Source organism: Antechinus flavipes, chromosome 5 (genome assembly GCF_016432865.1).
Source record: "Antechinus flavipes isolate AdamAnt ecotype Samford, QLD, Australia chromosome 5, AdamAnt_v2, whole genome shotgun sequence".
NCBI classification, from domain to species: Eukaryota; Metazoa; Chordata; class Mammalia; order Dasyuromorphia; family Dasyuridae; genus Antechinus; species Antechinus flavipes.
Genome location: NC_067402.1, coordinates 5,998,078 through 6,016,400, shown reverse-complemented (window position 1 = coordinate 6,016,400; position 18,323 = coordinate 5,998,078). Strand labels below are relative to the sequence as shown.

General features: G+C 52.0%; 1 protein-coding gene across 4 annotated transcripts in view; it reads left to right on the top strand.

The window, feature by feature from the left end:
* The window catches only part of ETV1 (ETS variant transcription factor 1), a 90,043-nt gene extending 73,017 nt beyond the window's left edge, over positions 1 to 17,026 (top strand). For 2 of the 4 annotated variants that reach the window (XM_052000689.1, XM_052000690.1), the window contains exons 9-13: positions 547 to 615; positions 1,778 to 1,846; positions 5,321 to 5,490; positions 14,391 to 14,492; positions 16,620 to 17,026. In XM_052000689.1, coding sequence (XP_051856649.1) covers positions 547 to 615; positions 1,778 to 1,846; positions 5,321 to 5,490; positions 14,391 to 14,492; positions 16,620 to 16,841 — 632 coding nt within the window. In that variant the 3' untranslated portion in view covers positions 16,842 to 17,026. The remainder of the gene's footprint in view (positions 1 to 546; positions 616 to 1,777; positions 1,847 to 5,320; positions 5,491 to 14,390; positions 14,493 to 16,619) is intronic. The other 2 variants (XM_052000691.1, XM_052000692.1) reach the window with 1 other exon arrangement.
* Positions 17,027 to 18,323: the final 1,297 nt, after the last annotated feature.

The window sequence follows — 18,323 nt, the reverse complement described above, 5'->3', positions numbered from 1 at the left end:
CCGACTGCTGCCCGGGTGCCCGTCGTGCTTCCTACCGTCTCATTCGCTTGGAAATCCCACAAGAGGAGGGTGCAGGGTCCGGGGGAGAGGGCGGTGCAAGGCTCAGGAGGCCTGAACTCTGTCTTGGCTCCGGCACTTGTGACCCCCCCCCCCAGGCTGCTCCTTTCTCCCCCGTGGAGTGAGGGACCCAGACTGATTGGGAGCAAGCTCTCAGTTCCTAGGAGAACTCCAAAAGGAAGAGGCTCGACCCCAGTCAGAAAACATTAGGCACCTACTGCATGCAGCTCTGGGATGTTGGGGAGTGGGATCTGCCACAAAGTGGCTTCAGCCTAGCTGGGTGTTGTGGGAGCTGTCCCGGAGCTCAGGGCCTTGTGGTGAAGGTTGGACTCTCAGCATCCCCGGTGGAAGCTCAGCAGCCCCCGGAGGTGCCCTTGCCTTGTGGGTGCCCAGGGGGATGGAGGAGCAATCCCTTCTGCACTTGGGGCACCCAGCTAGTGGCTGCTGTCCTTCCAGAGGCCGCGCTGACTAACGCCTGTTCCCTTTCAGAAGTGCCTAGCTGCCACTCCATTTACATGCGGCAAGAGGGCTTCCTGGTGCACCCCAACAGAACAGAGGGTGAGTGCTCGCTCTCTGACGCCCCTGCCTCCCGGGAGGACAGAGAGCACTTCCTCTCCTCCCCTGCCCTCTCCTCTCCTCCTCTCACCTCTCCTCTCTTCCTCTCTCATCTCCCCTCCTCTCCCCTTTCCTTCTCGGCTCCTTTTATCTCTTCTCCCCTCCTCTCTCCCCTCCTTTCCTCTCTCCTCCTCTATTTCTCTTCTTTTCTTCTCTCTGTCTTTCTGTCCCCTCCCTCCCTTTCCCCTTCCTTCTCTTCTCCTCCCCTCTCCTTTCTTCTCCTTTTCTCTTTCCCTCTCCTCCCTTCTTCTCCCCTCCCTTCTCTTCCTCTCCCTTCCCTTCCCTTCTTTTCTCTTCTTCTCTCCTTTCTCCTCTCTCTTGTGGATTTTCTGTGATGCTAGAAAGAGCATAAACCTGAAGCCAGAAGCCCCGAGTCCGTGGCCCTGGCACTCACTGCCTTTGTGACCTGGGCCTGTTAGTTCCCATTCTCGTCTGTAACCAAGAAGGGGCCCAGCAGCTGAGCTCCGGGCCCTTCTGGTTCCCCCCGGGCGTCTGCAGCTCCCCGGGATCCCACGTGTGGCCCCAGGACGGGAGGCGGCCCCCGGGTTCCCACGCAGACCTTGCCCCTCACTCCTGGGGGGTCCTGGGCCCTTTACTGAACAGCCCTGACCCTGAGTTTCGACATTAGACGAGTGAAGGGGGTGGAGGCCTTCAAGGCCCTGCCCAGCCCTCAGGCGATTCCAGAAGGACCAGGCCCTTTCCCAGGATGCACCCCTGGAGAGCCGCACTCACCTCTAAGCCGGGCCCAGGTTTCTGGGGCGGGTTCCGGCGTTGCATTAATGGCGCGCACCGATGAGAGGCCCTGTGTGAAGCCCTTAAAGCCCAGCTGACTCCTACTCTTACTGTTGTTGTTGTGTCCTGTGGGAGGCCCCCTTGTTGACTGACAGCATCGTGAGAGAGGGAGGGCCACTGAGGCAGAGGTGGAAGCCCCCGCCCCTCCCCCTGCCTGGCCTGGCGTTTTTTTTTGGCGGGGGGGCTCCGGCCGGCCTCCTGGGGGGGTGCCCGAGCTGGGCCCGTGTGGGGGTGCTCTCTGGGCAGGGCCGGGACCCTGGGAAAGCTGCCGGCGTCTCCCCGCGGCCCTCACCGTCTCCCTTTTCTCCCGCAGGTTGCATGTTTGAAAAGGGCCCCAGGCAGTTTTACGACGACACCTGCGTGGTCCCCGAGAAGTTCGACGGTAGGTTGCTCACTTTGTGGGTCCCGGGAAGGGCGCGGGGACAAGAGCGATCTTGTAGTCGGTCAACAAGCGCTTCGTCATTGCCTGTTGCCCGGTGCTGGCCCCGGGAGGGGCTAATATTCTAGTGGGGGAAGAGCAGGAACAAGTAACTGGGGAGGGGGCACAGTGGGCGGGGCCTTGGGCTTGGGGCAGGAATCCATAGTTCAGAACTGATCTCAGATACTCACTAATGGCATGAACCTGGCCAAGTCACGTCACCCTGTCTGCCTCAGTTTTCTCACCTTTAAAATGGGGATAATCACCGTACCCGCTTCATGGCGTGGTTGGGAATCTCTCTGCCAACCTTCAAGGCTGGTTCTGACACAGAAATACATGGCGAGGGAAGGCTCAGTGATCTGGGGAGGAAGGCGTCGGCGGCTGGTGGAATAGGAGCAGGGGCGTTCCGAGGCTGACCTTCGACCTGTACTCCCCAGCACTCACCTCCATGTCTTCTGACAGACTCTTGTCCCCCAGGGCCCCAGCGCTGGGTTCTGTCACTGGTGCCCGGTCCGTGCCTGGCTCTGGGAGAGGAGGGGAAGGGGCTTGTTGGCCGAGATCTATCGGAAGCCGGGCCCACGGTGCCCAGGCCGGACTGAAAACAGGCCCAGCGGTGGTCATGGCGACCGAAGGATCCGCCCCTGAAAAGATGGGTTAGGGAGCACAGAGAACCAGGGGGCTCGCTTCCCCGGGCTTGGGGTGTCTAGTTTGTGGGGCTCGCGTGTGGAGGGCACGTCGCCCCCCAGGGACTCCCGGCTGCTGCGGATGAGCCCGGGCTTCCACGAGCAGCCGGCGCCTCGGGAGAGCCGGGACACAGGACCGGAGCGGGCGCCACATTTCTCCGGAGCGGCCTCCGGCTTTTCTCTTGATTGGCAAACAACAGGAGGCAAGCGGGGCCTCTGATTAGCTGATTGCGGCAGCTTCAGGAGGCAGGGCTGTGATGAGTCGGGGGCAGTAAGCGCTTTGTGTTCCCATTAATCTGTTTTTATAAATAGCCCGGTGCCCGTCCCGGGGACTTGCCGCTGCCCGCTCCGGCCCTCCTCCCCGTGGCCGATCTTGCCTCCTCCGTCCCTTCTGAGCTTAGGCTGCTCATCCCCAGCTCCCGATAACTCCCAAGGGGGTCACAGAAGCCCAAGCGGGCGCGATGCGACAGCGTGAACGGGAGGGGACCGTGCGCTCGGGGGGGACCTCAGCACTTTGCTGATGGAAACGCGTGGGGCCAGTGTTAAAAGTCAGAAACGTCATTTGTCCCGGGGAGAAAATGGCCAGTGGGACCCAGAGCTGGGAGAGCCTCCCGTGTGCGCTCAGGTCTCACGGGGCACCTGTGCAGGGCACGGATCCATGGGACTCGTCTCAAAGTAGAGCTCCCGGGCCCAGCTGCCCCAGAGCATAAAAATTGTCCTGTGGCATCTTGTCTTTGGTGGTCAGTGAAAAGCTCCCGGGTGCTCTCCTGGGGGACACTGGGGGATAACTTGTAGCACCTCTCTCTGTGGGGGTGTCTCTGTCTGTCTGTCTCTCTGTGTGTCTCTGTCTCTCTCTGTCTCTGTGTCTCTGTCTTTTTCTATCTGTCTCTGTCTCTATGTCTGTCTGTCTGTCTCTCTCTCTGTCTGTCTGTCTCTCTCTCTCTCTGTCTCTGTCTCTCTCTGTCTCTATCTCTGTCTCTCTCTTTGTCTCTGTCTTTCTCTGTCTCTGTCTCTCTCTGTCTCTATCTCTGTCTCTCTTTGTCTCTGTCTTTCTCTGTCTCTGTCTCTATCTCTGTCTCTCTGTGTTTGTCTCTCTCTGTCTCTCTCTATCTCTCTCTGTGTCTCTATCTATCTATCTATCTATCTCTGTCTCTCTGTCTCTATCTATCTATCTATCTCTGTCTCTCTGTCTCTCTCTGTCTCTCTCTCTCTCTCTCTCTCTCTCTGTGTCTCTATCTATCTATCTATCTCTGTCTCTCTCTGTCTCTATCTATCTATCTATCTCTGTCTGTCTCTCTCTCTCTCTGTGTGTCTCTATCTATCTCTGTCTCTATCTATCTATCTATCTCTGTCTCTCTGTCTCTCTCTCTCTGTCTCTATCTATCTATCTATCTATCTCTGTCTCTCTCTTTGTCTTTGTCTTTCTCTGTCTCTGTCTCTCTCTATTTCTATCTATCTATCTCTGTCTCTCTGTGTTTGTCTCTCTCTGTCTCTCTCTCTATCTCTCTCTGTGTCTCTATCTATCTATCTATCTCTGTCTCTCTGTCTCTATCTATCTATCTATCTCTGTCTCTCTCTGTCTCTATCTATCTATCTATGTCTGTCTGTCTGTCTCTCTCTCTCTCTCTGTCTCTATCTATCTATCTATCTATCTCTGTCTCTCTGTCTCTCTCTGTCTCTATCTATCTATCTATGTCTGTCTGTCTGTCTCTCTGTCTCTCTCTGTCTCTATCTATCTATCTATCTATCTGTCTATCTCTGTCTCTGTCTCTCTCTGTGTCTCTATCTATCTGTCTCTCTCTGTCTCTCTGTCTCTCTCTGTCTCTATCTATCTATCTATCTATCTCTGTCTCTCTCTGTCTCTATCTATCTATCTATCTCTGTCTGTCTCTCTCTCTCTCTCTGTCTCTATCTATCTATCTCTGTCTCTCTCTGTCTCCCTGTGTGTCTCTCTCTCTGTCTCTCTGTCTGTCTCATACCCACACGGTTTCAAATCTCAGTTCAGACATCAGTCCAGTTTTCCGGAAGTGCCGGCGCTGTGTCAGACACACAGTAAGGACTCAGTGAAGGCTTGGGGTTATTGAGAGAGGAGGTGATGGCCCTGGCAGGGGGATGGGCTGATATTTGGGAGCGGGGCAGGCTTTCAGAGGCAAAAGGCCTCGCAGGGCTCGCAGGTTTGGAGGGCCCCGGGTGGGGCCGCGCCAAGGACCGTGTCTGTAGGCCGGCTGAGGTGGGAGCAGTTGGTTACATTGTGGTCTCTGTGAGGATCAAGTTTTCACTCCCAACAATCCGCCAAACTGTCAACTTGGCCATGGAAGGGTTTGCAATCTTTTAAGCCAGCGTAATGCTTGGGACGTACACAGTAGGTGATTCATAAATGCTCACTGATGGATTGACCCACGGACCGATCTGCTCTGGTAGAGACTCATGAATCCCCGAAGCAGCGGAGACAGGGTATGGAAAAGGTGCTCCTCTCTTCCCTTAGTCCCCCAGCCGCGCCGCCCGTCCTGGTGAGGGCCCTGGGCCGCTGCCGGGATGTTCTGAGCAGAACAGTAACGCCCACTGGAGCTCCCCCTGCTGCTCTGAGCGCCCACTACCCCCCCTCCCCCCGCTGCTCTGAGCACCCACTGCCCCCTCCCCCCCTGCTCTGAGCGCCCACTGGCCTCTGGCCCGATGCACTGATACTGGAGGGGCCGTTTTGCTGCTTGACGATTCTTGCTTCATGGAGCTTGTTCTTGGCTCTTTCCAACACCAGGAGACATCAAGCAAGAGCCGGGGATGTACCGTGAGGGCCCCACCTACCAGCGGCGGGGCTCCCTGCAGCTGTGGCAGTTCCTGGTGGCCCTCCTCGACGACCCCTCCAACTCCCATTTCATCGCTTGGACCGGCCGCGGCATGGAGTTTAAGCTGATTGAGCCCGAAGAGGTAAGTCCTGGAGAAGGGCTTAACAAAGCGCGGCGTTCTCTTTTGGGGAAGGGGGGAGACTGAGGCAGCCGGGAACATGGTGGCGGTGGTCGCGCTTGCTCTTCGAAGGCCCCTGGCTACTGTGCCCCAAAGTGGCAAAGACTGAAGGAACAGAGTGGAGCTTATTGGGCGGGCTTGGAGTCACAGAGGGGAAGCCAGCTCCCGTCCTCGGGGTGACAAGTGTCATTGGCTGGATGAATTGTCCTGGGAGTCCCGGGGATGCTGGGTCGGTCCCTCGGCTGTACAGCTGACATTTTCTTTCTGGCAGCGATGGGTTCTTCCGTGTGCAGAGGCTGGGGGAGGGCAGACACAAGCACAGAAATGGAAGGTCCATCTTCCTGCATTGCATCTGGGAGGCAGCGTTGGCAGAGTATTGCCCCCCGCTACAGAATCGCCAGCAGCAGGCCCTGAGCCCCAAGAACAGGCTTCCTTTCTGCCTTCCTGTCAGGGCCAGAATTCTGCTTCTCCTCAGGGGCCTCTGAGAGCTTGTGGCCTGACTGGCTGCGCCGTGACCCCCACGCCAGGGAGACCCCGCTGAGCCTTAACATGTAGTCCTGGTGCCTGGGGAGAGCAGGGAAAGCAGACGAGGCTGCCACGGGCACACACTTTTGGGGGCCACCCATTTTTAACCAAAGCTTTTTGGTTAACAAATCACGGAGAAAGCAAATCACATGAATCAATTCCAAGTCTGCATGGCCAGGCTAGAAATAAACCTCCCCCCCCCCCAAAGTGACAGGTGCCGATCGGCGTCTCACAGGGGGCTTCCTCTGGGGGGCTTCCATTTGTGGTTCTCTTGTGAAGAGGGACAGAGCTGAGATTAGGCCCAGGCCTCAGTGGGCCTGTTTGCAGGTGAAGGGCAGGACCAAGGACCCAACTCTACTCCAAATGCCCAGAGTTTGCCTCCTTCACAAAAAGCATTTCCAAGGACTCACTTAGGACACACGGGGCTCTGAGAGGGTGGAATTCTGTCATCATCTGTTCTCTGGGATCCACACTGACGTTGTAGTTCCTTAGCTTTAGTTTCAGTGCGTTCAGAAAAGATTGGTGAACCACAGGCCGGCTCATAGGAGTGAGAAATAAGAAACAGAGCTTTGAGAGAGGAAGAAAGGGAGGGAAGAAGGGAGGGAAAGGAGGAGGGAAAAAAGGAAAGGAAGGAGATAAGGAAGGAAAAAAGAAAAGGAAGGAGGGAAGGAAAAAAAAGGAAGGAGAGAAAAAAGGAAAGGAAGGAGGGAAGGAAAGAAAAAAGGAAAGGAAGGAGGGAAGGAAAGAAAAAAGGAAAGGAAGGAGGGAGGAGGGAAGGAAAGAAAAAAAGAAAGGAATGGGGGAAGGAAGGAAGAAAAAAGGAAAGGAAGGAGGGAGGGAAGGAAAGAAAAAAGGAAAGGAATGGGGGAAGGAAGGAAAAAAGGAAAGGAAAGAGGGAAGGAAAGAGAGAAGGAAAGGAAGGAGGGAAGGTAAGACAAAAGGAGGGAAGGAAGGAAGGAAGGGAAAGAAAAAAGGGGAAAAAGGAAAGGAAAGATGGAAGGAAGGAGGGAAGGAAAGACAAAAAAAGGAAGGAGAGAAGTAGGAAATGAAGGAAGAAAATAAGGAAGGAAGGGAAAGAAAAGAAAGAAAAAAGGAAAGGAAGGAGGAAAGGAAAAAGGGAAGGAATGAGAAAAGTAGGAAGGAAGGAAGAAAAAAGGAAAAGAAGGAGGTAAGGAAAGGAAAAAAGGAAAGGAAGGAAAGAGAAAAGTAGGGAAGGAAGGAAGAAAGGAAGGAGGGAGGAAAGAAAAGAAAGAAGGGGAAAAGGAAAGGAAGGAGGGAAGAAAGAGAGAAGGAAGGAAGGAAGGAGGGAAGAAAGGGAAAGAAGGGCAAAAGAAAGGAAGGAGAGAAGGAAGGAAATAAGGAAGGGAAATGAAGGGGAAAAAGGGAAAGAAGTAGGGAAGGAGAGAAGCAAGCAAGGATAGATGGAAGAAAGGAAGGAAGAAGGAAGGAAGGAAGGCAAGAAGGACTGATCTCAGTGACCTTACATGTCCTGGTCTCATGGCCAAGAGCCCACCTGTCTCCTTGCAGCTCCCTCCATCTTGAACTAGCACTAATATCTCTTGCCTTCAAGCCTAAATTTGCTTTTGGCCATCTCTTCCCAAGTGCAAGTTCAATTCCTCCTACTGTGACAGTCCTTCCATCACTAGAGAGAGCTGTCATGGCCCCCAAGTCCTTTTTCTCTTATATGCCCAGTTCCTTCAACGAGTACTCTGAAACCATGGACTTCAGGTTTTCTTTTTAAATTTTCTTCTGTGGGGGCTCTACCGTTCATCTAAATCCTTCTAAAATAAGGTGTCCAGAACTAAGGAAGGGACTCCAGCTGTGGCCCGCCCAGGGCAGAGGGCAGAGGGCCATCTGCTCTGTTCCTGGAAGTCACATGTCTGACTGTAGCTGATCAGACCAGCACGAGCTCCGAATGCTCTGCCACAGGTCGGGCATAAATAGTCCCTGGGAACATTTGGGGGCTTCTCGATCCAAGACAATTCTGAAGGATTTATGAAAAATGCTTTCCACCTCCAGAGAAAGGACTGTTGAAGTCTGAATGCAAATCAAAGCGGGCACACACACACACACACACACACACACTCTCTCTCTCTCTCTCTCTCTCTCTCTCTCTCTCACACACACTCACACACACACACACACACACACACTCTCTCTCTCTCACACACACACACACACACACACACACTTCAGGTCTCTAACTCCTTTTGGGGGTTTTCTTGGCACAAATACTGGGGTGTTTACCACTTCCTTCTCCAGCCCATTTTACAGATGAGGAAACTGATGAAAACAGAATTAAATAACAGGCCCCAGGTGTCATGGCTAGTAAGTCTCTGAAGCTATGTGTGAATCAGGTCTTCCTGACTCCAGACCTGGTGTTCTATGTGTGTACAGGAAGAGAGAAAGAAAAAGCTATGTCTCTGCTCGCTAAATATAATCAAAGCCAATGCTGATGTTCCCTGAATTAGAACACACGTGATTGAAATCCGTGTTCTGCTGTCCAGTTATCCAGAGAAGTCCTGAATGCAGAGCGCCATACCAGTGTCTGATGAATGGGACCATTTGGTTCTGGTTCATATTTCACAAGCAGAGACGTGGCCCGAACCTTTTGACAAAGCAGCTCATGGCAACGAGCTCTCTCTTGGTTCTTGGTGGGTTTCCGTGCTCCTGGAGAAGGGAAGGGGATGCCCGCTGAGAGGGAAGGGGTGGAGACCGGGTGGGGACGGGGAGAGCTTGATGCACCCTGTGAGCTGGGCCAACGTTTTCATGACGAGGCCACGGAAGCTCCCCTAGAGAAAGGACAATCTCTGTTTTGAATCTTGCCAGCCGCCGTTGCCGACTTTTCGGGATCCGTTGGTTTCCGGGGGCGGCCCAGGCGGCCCTGATGAGCTGAGCAGCTGTCATGTGAACTTTGTACAGTCTTAGCAGAGTTGACACTTTCTTTGGGCTGATTAAAAAGATTCCCTCTGTATTACCCAAGGATAAAGAGGGAGACCTCAAGTTGCCTGAGAGGCACGTGACGCAGCCCTCTGCTACTCTCCTGGCAGGGTCATCTGAAGCCGGGAAAATGCCAGCCTTCCTTGATCCAACTCTTTGGAGCTTGAGGTCCTGCAGATCTCCTGCTGCAATCTGGTGCCAGCCCAGAGTGTTCTAACTGGAAAGGGTGTCAGAGGTCTCCCGACCCTGCTCCCTCATTGGATAGAAAAAGGTCCCCAGGGGTCCAGGGGCTTTCCAGGAGCCAAGCAGTAACAGATGACTGTTTCCATTCTCTTTCCATTGCTCCGCACAGAGACAACCCAATACCATCCCAGTGGCATGGCCTTCGATGCCATGACATGGTGAGCAAGAGAAGCTAGGTCGTTAATGGCAGTGAAGGTAGTTTTTGCATAGTCCAGGTCTTACTGATCACAGGTCCAATGCCTTCTCTACCCACTGAGCCACCTAGCTTACTGCTAGCACATAATAGGTGCTTAATAATTGCTCGTCCCTTCCCCAACAGCTCCTAGAGATGGGCTGCCAAGTTTGGGGGACAGCTGCCATGTATATTGGAGGGGCAGTCACCCTTGCTAATGAAGCCATGGAACCTCAGAATCTGACATCTCTGTCCTCCATCCCTCCCAGTGCACAGGTCTTAGGGCTCACTGGCCCCCAGAGCATCCCATTGGTGCTCAGGCTTTGAACACTGGCTTTGCTGGCTGAACTCCACCAGGCCTGGCCAGGAGATTGCCCTCACCGGATATTGCCAAGTCTAGGCTAGCGGCCCCTTGGTCGGGGAAGTCAGAGGTCACTGCGGTTTGGGCTCGATTCTTGCGAGGTCTTTCCTGCTCCGAGATTTTATGACTCTTGTTTTTACTTGCTGAGATGAGATGTATCCCCAAAAAGAATTCATTCTGTCAGCAGCCCTCAACTTCCTCTTCTGTAAAGTGAGAGATGGGACCATAAGCTCCTTCTGGGTATTTCCAGCTCTCATTTGAAGGTCCTGTCATTGCAGGCAAGTGGGCAGCTCCATAAATGAGACGACCTGCTCCTCCTTCTTCCATCTCCACCAGCCTGAGCTCCCTTCAGGAGGACCCCTTCCCCAGCCCCATGAGTCCCTTCATCTCCCATGCTCATGTGGCCCTTTTAGCTGGGAGGATTCTCTCCCTTTTGCACCATCTGCACCTATTAAAAACACGGCCATCCTTTAGATCTAACTCGGATCCCACCCTCCACTTAATCTGTTTGCCTTCATGGCTCTCGCCACCTGGTCGGCTCCGGGGCACTTACTCCTTGGGCACACATCTGTTCTGCTCAGGTCAAAGCTGCACAAGGTCAGAGGCCATAGTGTAGACTTCCTGCTGCTCCTCACTTCTCCCAGGCGCTTGTTGGCAGTGGGCTCCGTGACTGTTTGAGGAAGGCGGGCAATCGGGAGGGAAGGGATGGGGGCACGGCGACTCGGTGGAACTCCAAGTCAGCTGTGCCCATAAAAGACATGTGGTCCCCGATGAGAGCAGACGCCACATCCTTTCTGTCGCCCCTTGGCTCGAGGCGGGCGGGGGTCCACATCGGTGTCCCACCGCATCAGAGAATGGGGCGGGCTTCTGAGCATGTTCCGGTGGCATATGACACGGCAGATCAATGTCACCCCCTTCCGCTCAGCGGGGCGATCCAGTCCTGCCTAGGGAGCGTCCACCATGGCCTTTTTGTGGAGCTCAGACCGTGCATCGTGTGCAATCAGACAGCCTCCACCTCCATCCCAGCTCGGCCCTTTCCTCACCTGGTGATGGTGGACAGACTTTCCCCCTCACCTGCCACCTCTGTGCAATAACGTCCACCTTAAAGGATTGTTCTAAGGAGAAAACGAGGTTATGAAAGAAGTCTTACTCTTGCTCGATTTGACCACAGAAGGAAGGGCATTCATTTCCCAGACGCATGTTTAGGCTTGATGTTTGGAAACTTTGAAAACAGAAGCAAGCTCTTCCTAGTAGTGAGAGCTATCCCAGAGTGCAGCTGACTGCTCCAGGAGGTAGTGCATCCCTTGCTTTGGAAAGGTACCTTAAGGAGAGGCTGGATGACTATGGATGGGGGTATTTGAGAGGGCGTTGGACAAGGTCTCTGAGCTCCCCCTAATTCAGCCATTCTGTCTTGGACAAGATCCCCCAGTTTCCTCGGCTCTTACATCCCTTCATCTTCCCACACAGTGCAGACTCCTTGAGATCAAAATGTCTGTTTTATGTCCTTGGGCTTGTGCTGAACCCAGAACTTGGCATGTGGATGTCACTCAACAAATGCTTATTTATTTGAAATAAATATTTTACTTTAGTACCATAATGCAGGATTTAAAATACATGCCCCCATACCCAAACACACACACACACAATCTGCATATATATGTACTATGCACACATAATACACACACATACACACATTTACAACATGCACACACAACACACAAATGAATACACACAATTTATCATAAACATACACATACACGATATACACTCATGCACACACACACACACACACACACACACACACACACCCTTTCCTTACTGTCTGCTCAGTGCAGCCGCGACAACAGTTAGAGCTGCTGAATCTCCGGACAGCGACACATCCGCAAGACGCCACACGTAGGGCCGGCCCCACCGGACATTGGCTCTGCCCTTCAGAAATGGGCTCTCTTCCTCCTGCTGTTTGCCCCAATCTGAGGGCTGGGTTTTCCTGTAAGCCTTTCCTATTCCAGACACTTCCATTGAGCAGCCTTGAAAAGAAACATTTAGGAGGAATCTATTATTCCAAACTATGACTTAATTTAAAGAGTTATTAATATTTCATTTTCCTTCCACACCCAGCTTGCCCATGTATTAGTTGCCGGCAGCACTAACCGTATACCGGGGCCCGGGATTGGGGATGGCTGAGTAATATTTTATTTAGGGGGGATATTACTGTGCTGTCATCATCCTTATCCCTATTCCTCCATTGCTGAGAAAGTCAGCATGAAATGGAAGTCTTTTTTTTTTCCTCGAGATTACGGCAGATCTCCTGCAGGGACGTTTCACCTGGAAATATAATCTCCTTTTTGCTACATCATAACTCGCCTCTGTCGAGGAAAGTTACAGCTTTCTATATTTCAAAACCACAGTGTTTCTTTAGTGGGGGAAGATGCATTGTAAAAGACAAAGTGGCTAAGAAAGCAAAAAAAAAAAAAAAAAAAAAAAAAAAGATCCTGGGAAAATGCGCGAGCGATAACCGGGGGAGAAACGGACTATTTTCTCTGATCTGGAAAACAAACCAACAAATAGCGTCTCAGTAGAATGTCAGTAATGTGTGGTCGAGTGTGAGGGGATGCCGGCTCCAAGGGGAAGTGCTAACCCAAAGATCCTGAAGCTGGGGTCCGTGAATGTTTAAGAATAGTTTGATAATCTACATCGTCAATAGAATTGGTTTGAAAATCATATGTCAATAGAATTGGTTTCCTTTGTAATCCTGTGCATTTTATTTTATGCATTTAAAGCCATATCCTGAAGAAGGGTTTGCAGGCTTTCCAAAGCTTCCAAAGGGACCCATGACACACACAAAAGGTTAAGAACCCTGCGTTAGCTCTCCTGATTATCCCATATTTATGAGTTCTTTATAAACATCTTATTTTGTCCTCACTACACCCCTAAGCGATAGGTGCTATTATTAACCCCATTTTATAGGAGGGGAAACTGAGGCAAGCCAGTTGAGGGATATGCCCAGGGTCACACAGCTAGTAAGTATCTGAGGCAGGATTTGCACTCCGCTCTCCAGATCTGTGTTCTGTGCCCTCCGAGCACTTATAGTTCAAAGAATGACCACTCTTGTGAATCAATCCTTTGGGAGGCATCCTTAGAAGGCATGGCATAAGTTTTGCTTTTGACGCTAAAAAAGAAAGCAATTCCCTCCCCCCATGATCTCATCCCCCCTCCACTTTCCATCCTTGTGTCATAATGTCCCAGTCTCTTCCATGAGGCGGAACTGAAAATGGCCCATTGGCTCATGCCCCGGGGAGGCTCCTCCTCTCAGCTCTGTACCTCTGCACGTGGGGTCCTCCCGTCTCTGAATAATGTCCCAGTCTCCTCCATGAGGTGGAACTGAAAGAGGCCCATTGGCTCATGCCCCGGGGAGGCTCCTCCTCTCGGCTCTGTACCTCTGCACGTGGGGTCCTCCCGTCTCTGACGTCCTCCCTCTTGGTCTCTAACTTGTCGCTCTCCCAGGTTCCTTGGGAGCCCCCTCAGAGGCCGCCTCCTGCCTAAGGACTGTTCTCCTCTCCTCAGTCATTAGCACTTGCTTTTTCTTGCATCCCAGGGCTTTTCTTTGACTTATTTTATGTCTTTACTTGTAGCCCTTCCCCACAAAGCAAAGCTCCTCGAGGGCAGGACTTGTCCCCTGGTTCTCTTAGGATCTCGCAAAGGGCCTTACTGATGGCTTTCTGCCTTTGAAAGCAAACCTCTCCCCAAGGAGCAGGGGGAAAGCACGGGCGCCTCTCCTGACTCCCAGACTGTTTGTTCCCTTTGTAAAAGCCTTCTCTTATTTCCATTAAATTTTGTACCCAAAACATTGTGACAAAGGACTCCATTGAACAATCCCCGAGAGGTGGCTGCATGCCTGATTTAAAAAACACGAGGAAACAGGAAATCCAGATCACACAGCCCTTGGGTCCAGAGTCTCTTTCCTCCCAGGCAGGACCAGGGTGGCCGCTGGGGCAGAGCGTGGGGACTGGGAAAATAAGAATTTCAAAACCCCAAACCGCCCCCCCCCAATGGGCAATAAGCGATACCTGAGCCCAGGGGCCTGGGGGTCGGATTAGCCGGGCTTTCTAACTCACTGGTTGTGTGACCTTGAGCAAGCTGGCTTAAGTCTCTGGGCAGAACTTCCTCCTCCTCCACATGAGCACAGTGACATTTACTCAACAATGTTGTTATAAGGATCAACTGAGACCTTAAAAGCAAAAGGACGGGAGTTCAGATCCTGCCACCGACACGACATTTAACCCTCCGCTGTCATAAAATGGCTCCCAGGATGCTTTGGTTCCAATCTTCCAAGGCTCTGCCACCCATGAGGCCACTTGCAAACTTCCTAGTGAAAGGAATTATTGCTGTATAGAACCCTTGCAAACCATAAAGCTAACTACGTAGGAAAAACTCACGCACAGCAAAAAACAGCAACGGTCACGGGAGATAGATTAACTCGTTTTAGAAAACAAATACGCTCGGGAAGTCGGTTTTTAAAGATCTGACAAAGTGTTTTGCCAAATAATGGCTGAGAATAAGCAGAGCTCTTGGAGGCCGCTTGCGAGCTACATGTACGTGAAGGTTCTTCTCTTTCCGTGGCAGGTGGCCCGGCGCTGGGGCATTCAGAAAAACAGGCCGGCCATGAACTACGACAAGCTGAGCCGCTCCCTGCGCTATTACTACGAGAAGGGGATCATGCAAAAGGTGAGTGATGTGGCACCCCAGAGGTCACGCCTTAATCGGCCAGTCAGGCTTGAAACGGCACGTTCCGCCCTTGCTGGAGCCAGGCTTTTGCAAATTTGGACAAATGCTTAGCTCTTGGATTTAAAATGACAGGCTCATCTATTTATAGTCTCAGGTACGGTACAGACCGAGCTGGAGGCTTTCTGCGGCCCCGGGAGGTCGCCTCCTCCACCCAGGGGGGACAGGAACTAAATCAGCAGTGGGTTCTCCCACTCCCCCTCAGGGAGAGCCCCTGACACCCTCTGGGGAGAAGCCAGGCTGCCGGGACATCACGGGGGGCTTTGTTCCTTTCTTCTGGGATTGACAAAGATTTTTTGAAAAGACCTCCTAAGTGCCTCTGGTTCTTGCCCCTTGTTTTTATGAAATCGGGGCTCATATCCTGAACCAGGTCCCCTTGAATGGGTCCCTGTCAGGGAGGATTTCTGTAATGACCGTGTATTTAAAATCAGCTGGAGTCAGGAATTCAGGTTAAGGGAAAAATCTTCAATATTTATTGAAGTGAAGAGATGAATAAGGATTGCGATAGTAAATATAGGTAAGAAAGATTGCGATAGCAATATGGGCAGTTGCGACAGGAAGCCAGCTAACAGAGAGAGCTCTGAGCTGAGCAAACCGTTGCAATGGCAATGCCAAAAGTCTCTCCTTCCCCTTCCTTTTCCACTCCCCTGCCTCCACCCACCAAAATCGTCATTTCCTATACAACACATCAGGACTTGCACAGAGAGTGGGCAGGGGCCATTCTTTCTCCACGCTTATATATTAATAGAGTATGATCCAATTACTATTTAGCCTCATGTGCTTGGGACCTCAGTGCATCAACTCAAGCCTCAGCCCATTACAGATTTCATGAGAATTAGTAGTGAAAAAAGCAATGAAAGTGTCTGATTGCTATTAAAAGGGTCTTTGAATATTCCTTTTTAAAGCAGGCCTTGGTAGACTGAAGGGCATCTTGGTTTGGTGGCTAGAGGACTGGGCCTCCTCTGCCCTAGACCAGCCAGATCACCCTGAGCAAATCTTCGTCAGCCAGCAGCGCTCCCTGCTCGAGCTGGGCTGTGCCAGGCAATCCAAGGGCAGAGTGCTCTGAGGGCCGTGGGGGTGGGTGGAGACGGGGATGGGAACACACAGCCTGTACCCATAAAAGTCAAGTCCAGTCAACAAGCATTTGCTAAAAGCATAAAGGTCGACTCCATCGGGCATTATGCTGATAGCCCTGCCTTGGTGCAGTGTGATAGCAGTGTCTTACACACACACACACACACACACACACGCACACACACACACACACACACACACACACAGACTTTCTTCACATAGTTCCCAGGATGTTTGTCTAGTATCTGTTGTCAGACCTGCATTTTGTTTTAATATCTCTGCGATCCCCTGTTTTTCGGGGGATCTCTGACTGGCATGGACGGTGTCCTCCAGGGCATTTCGTTTTCCCAGAATCCCAGACTTAGCCTCTAAATACGTGGCAATCCCCGGCAACACCTGTCCTCGGGAAATGGCTTCTCTGCTCACTCCCTTGTCCAAGATTCTCGTTTTCCCCAGTGCTGGCAGGGAAGCTGGAACTCTGGCTCTGGGACCAGGCACATCTGTGCTCACCCGGAACCACAGAACCCAGAGACTCTGAGCCTCGGGCAGACCGGCCTGCCGAGTCAGAGGTGGCCAGGCTCTCCGTTCTTTTTTCTCCAGAGTATTTTATTTTTCCAAATATACATAAAGATAGTTTTCACCATTCATCTGTTCCAGATTTTTCTCCCTTCCTCTGTTAGCCCCCTCCCCAAGACAGCAAGCTAGCAGATATAGGTTAAACATGGACAGTTCTTTGAAACACATTTCCATATTTGTCATGTTGTCAAGAAAAATCAGACCAAAGGGGAAAAAAACATGAGAAAGAAACAAAGGCACAAATACTGTGCTGCGATCCCCACACAGCCTCCGTAGCGCTCTCCCTGGCTGCGGATGGGTGTCCCACGTCTGTTGGGATTGTCTTCCTCAGCGCGTCGTTGAGAAGCAGGCTCTCCGTTCTGGTGAACTGACTCCTCCCCCGGGGGGTCGGGCGGGCGTCTCTCTCTGTGTTGTCCTCAGGTGGCCGGAGAGAGATACGTCTACAAGTTTGTTTGCGATCCCGAGGCGCTTTTCTCCATGGCCTTCCCGGACAACCAGCGCCCGCTGCTGAAGACCGACATGGAGCGCCACATCAACGAGGAAGACACCGTCCCCCTGTCCCACTTCGACGAGAGCATGGCCTACATGCAGGAAGGCGGCTGCTGTGACCCCCACCCCTACAACGAAGGCTATGTGTACTAGCTACAGGACAGCGGGGCTGCCGGACGGGTCCCTCGGGCCTCTGCCTCTTTTGCCAAACTTGGAGAAGAAAAGAGGAAAATACATCATTCTGTTGCTTTTTTAAAGAATAGCCACACACGTACACACACATCCACACACGCACACACACAGACACACACACAGACACACATACTCACACACACTCACACACACTCACACACACACGGGTTTTTCCTGTTGCATCATCCTATGGTCTGCCATGGACAGAGCACTTTACTAGAGGGGGGGAGGGGAGGAATCTAAACATTGATTCGGTGTAACAGGAAGGAAGTGGGGGTGGGGGGTGGGGATTACTTTTTATGTAGGCTTGGGAAGGGGTCATACAGTTTTGAAGTACAATGAAGCTATATCATGTCTGTTTTGTTTCATATCAACATAAGATAATGTACATTTTCTCTGGGTATCCACAGTACAGTTAATTCTCATTGTATAAATAACCTCCGGGAGAAGCTTGGCAGAGGAACAAAAACGCCCTGAGCATTTGTCTTGTCATGTCCAAGAATCTGCAGGTGTCGGGGAGAGGCTCCCACGTAGGACATGGCTGGGTGGCTCCTTGGGCGTGCCGGGCTTTGCACCTAGGGTTTTCAAGATATATTTCAATAATACCATGAGCATCTTCTCTCTCTTTCTCTCTTCCTTCCTTCTTCTCTCTCTCTCTCTCTGTCCCTCTCCCTCTCTCTCCCTCTGACTCTCTGTCTCTGTCCCTCTCCCTCTTACTCCCTCTGACTCTCTGTCTCTGTCTCTCTCACTCTCACTCACTGTCTCCCTGCTTCTCTGTCTCTGTCTTTTCCCTCCTTCCCTCCCTTCTCTTCTTCCTTCTCTCTGTCTTTTTTCCTCCTTCCCTCCCTTCTCTCCTTCCTTCTCTCTGTCTCTCTCTCACTCACTGTCTCCCTCTGTCTCTCTCTTTTTCCCTCCTTCCCTCCCTTCTCTCCTTCCTTGTCTCTCTCTCTCTCTTTCTCTCTCTTTCTTCCTCCTTTCCTCCTTCTCTCCCTCTTTCTTTCCCTCCTTCTCTTTCTCTCCCTTTCCTCTCCTTCCTCTCCTCTCCTCTTCTCTCCTCTTCTTTCTCTCTCTCTCTCTCTCTCTCTCTCTCTCTCTCTCTCTCTCTCTCTCCCCCATCCTCTCTGTCTCTCTCTGTCTCTTTCTCTCTGTTTTTGCACCCGGCTCCCAGAAAATCCATAAAGTGGGGAATTTTCTCTGAGGCTGCTCACGCCTGCCACAGCACATTCTGACTCTGGCTCCCCAGTGGAGCTGCAGACTAATTCATAACAAACCACATTCGCCATCGGAACCACGAGGTGTGGGGAAGCCCCCAAAAACAGAAGGATGCGGGGCTTCTTGCCACCTGCAGCAGGGTCAGGTCTGGGATGTTGGTGAGGGTGGAGAGAAGAGGGCTCGTTTGTTGTCTTTTTCCTAGTATGGAGCAAAGTTATTTAACCAATAGGA